Source organism: Stomoxys calcitrans, chromosome 5 (genome assembly GCF_963082655.1).
Source record: "Stomoxys calcitrans chromosome 5, idStoCalc2.1, whole genome shotgun sequence".
Taxonomy (NCBI): Eukaryota; Metazoa; Arthropoda; class Insecta; order Diptera; family Muscidae; genus Stomoxys; species Stomoxys calcitrans.
In genome coordinates, this window is record NC_081556.1 from 137,446,413 (window position 1) to 137,448,912 (window position 2,500).

A 2,500-nucleotide genomic window follows, 5' to 3' on the forward strand; every position below is an offset into this window, starting at 1 on the left:
GGTCACGAGGGCGGGTTACTGGCCCAGCGCCCCGCATGGGTTTGGTGGGATTGCACATGTATCCCTCGTTGTGTAGAGCCGCTTGCTCCATGATCCGACGCTAGCCGCCCCTTACCTGGGAACTGACGCTGATGTTGGCCATTGGTTTTTTGAAGGCGCCAATAACTCGCCTTGTCATCTCGAGTATAATTGGCACTCAGTATTTAATTAAGAGCCAGTGACACCTGACTCCCCACTAAAATCTCCTCTCGAAAATCGCTGACTGCCAGCGGCCGCATTTGCAGCTACTGCGCATAAAAACGGTGCTTTCCACCATCCGCAACCTGTGGACGCGCCCGGTAGCTTGCAGCTAAGCTCCCCGTGATAACGATGAACGCCACACAAGTCGGGGTTCAAAGTATCAGCCTGTGTGGTGTTCATAGTTATCCCGTGTCGGCAGGGCTATGGGATTTTTAGGTATTTTCATAGTAAACAATTTTAAGGTTGTTGCCTACTCTAATGACGGTTGACATGTCCGTCGGTCAAATATTAAGAGGAAAAAATTTCCTCTTAGTATTTGATCCATATTCACCGAAGGATGGGGGTATATTAATTTTGTCATTCCGTTTGCAACACATCGAAATATCCATTTCCGACCATTTAAATATGCATTTTTTTGATCGTCGTAAAAATCTAAGGCGATCTAGCCATGTTCGTCCGTCTGTCTGTTGAAATCACGCTATAATTGGCTATATCGGACTATATCTTGATATAGCCCCCGTATAGAACGATCTGTCGATTTAAGTCGATTAGCCTTAATAAGGTCTATTAAGGCTACATTTATTATCCGATTTCGATAAAATTTGTCACAATGAGATCTGCCTGGCCTCACAGTATCCATGTTCAATACGGACCAGGTTGGTCCGGATTAAGATATAGCTATCATATAGATCGATCTCTCGATTAAGGGTCTTGGACCGATAAAATGCGCATTTATTGTCCGATTTCGCTGAAATTTGGGATAGTTGGTTGCTTTAGGCCTCTCGACATATTTGTTTAATTTGGCCCAGGTCGGTTCAGATTTGGATATATTGTATTTCTCATATAGACCCATCTCTAAATTTAAGGCCTCGAGCCGTCCGTCCTTACGTCCGTTCTTACGTCCGTCCTTACGTCCGTCCTTACGTCCGTCCTTACGTCCGTCCTTACGTCCGTCCTTACGTCCGTCCTTACGTCCGTCCTTACGTCCGTCCTTACGTCCGTCCTTACGTCCGTCCTTACGTCCGTCCTTACGTCCGTCCTTACGTCCGTCCTTACGTCCGTCCTTACGTCCGTCCTTACGTCCGTCCTTACGTCCGTCCTTACGTCCGTCCTTACGTCCGTCCTTACGTCCGTCCTTACGTCCGTCCTTACGTCCGTCCTTACGTCCGTCCTTACGTCCGTCCTTACGTCCGTCCTTACGTCCGTCCTTACGTCCGTCCTTACGTCCGTCCTTACGTCCGTCCTTACGTCCGTCCTTACGTCCGTCCTTACGTCCGTCCTTACGTCCGTCCTTACGTCCGTCCTTACGTCCGTCCTTACGTCCGTCCTTACGTCCGTCCTTACGTCCGTCCTTACGTCCGTCCTTACGTCCGTCCTTACGTCCGTCCTTACGTCCGTCCTTACGTCCGTCCTTACGTCCGTCCTTACGTCCGTCCTTACGTCCGTCCTTACGTCCGTCCTTACGTCCGTCCTTACGTCCGTCCTTACGTCCGTCCTTACGTCCGTCCTTACGTCCGTCCTTACGTCCGTCCTTACGTCCGTCCTTACGTCCGTCCTTACGTCCGTCCTTACGTCCGTCCTTACGTCCGTCCTTACGTCCGTCCTTACGTCCGTCCTTACGTCCATCCCAATGTGCATCCATCCATTTACTTAATATTGTGCTGACACTTAGATCAGAAATCCTTTGCATTGGCTTTTAAAGAGCTCTCCATTTGTTTGAGGTCTAGTAAACTTCATCTCGGTCGTGCACTGCGGAAAATAACTCAAACTGAGAATCTAATTCAGTACTGTTGGGTATTTAAAGTTCGGTTTGCCCTAATCTATTGTCGATTTGACTCGTTGCTTTTTTTTCAATATTTTGCTGTTATTTTTGTTAGAATTATGGTCCATATTTTGATGTTATGCAGCATGTTAATGACCATCTCTTCGTTTCTGTATATAGGTATTTCATTTTATCTTGATAGTGGTTTCTTGTCCACAGTCTTGTTTTGGGTTTTTATTTCTTAGTTTTTTATTTGCATTTTTTGTCATCGTTGGATTTCCTAAGTTTTTTTTTGTTGATTTTTTGTTCTTGTCCATTACTTAATCACTCACACGCGATTTTAAGAAAGTTCACAAGTCTTTTATTTTCTTGAGTTAATGACACTTCAACTGTTGTCCCCATACTCTATTCCTTGACTTACCATTGTGGCCATTCTTGTTGCTGGATAGTAGCCAGGTAATTGACCTGATGCTATTAAATTGCGTCGTTTATTGTGTT

General features: G+C 46.0%; 1 protein-coding gene across 1 annotated transcript in view; it reads right to left on the reverse strand.

Moving 5' to 3' along the window:
• Positions 1-2,500, reverse strand: part of LOC106082326 (antigen 5 like allergen Cul n 1) — a 24,445-nt gene that overhangs the window by 18,645 nt on the left and 3,300 nt on the right. Inside the window, exon 2 of the mRNA XM_059369644.1 lies at positions 2,424-2,500. This exon is cut by the window's right edge and continues 73 nt beyond it. Coding sequence (XP_059225627.1) covers positions 2,424-2,500 — 77 coding nt within the window. The remainder of the gene's footprint in view (positions 1-2,423) is intronic.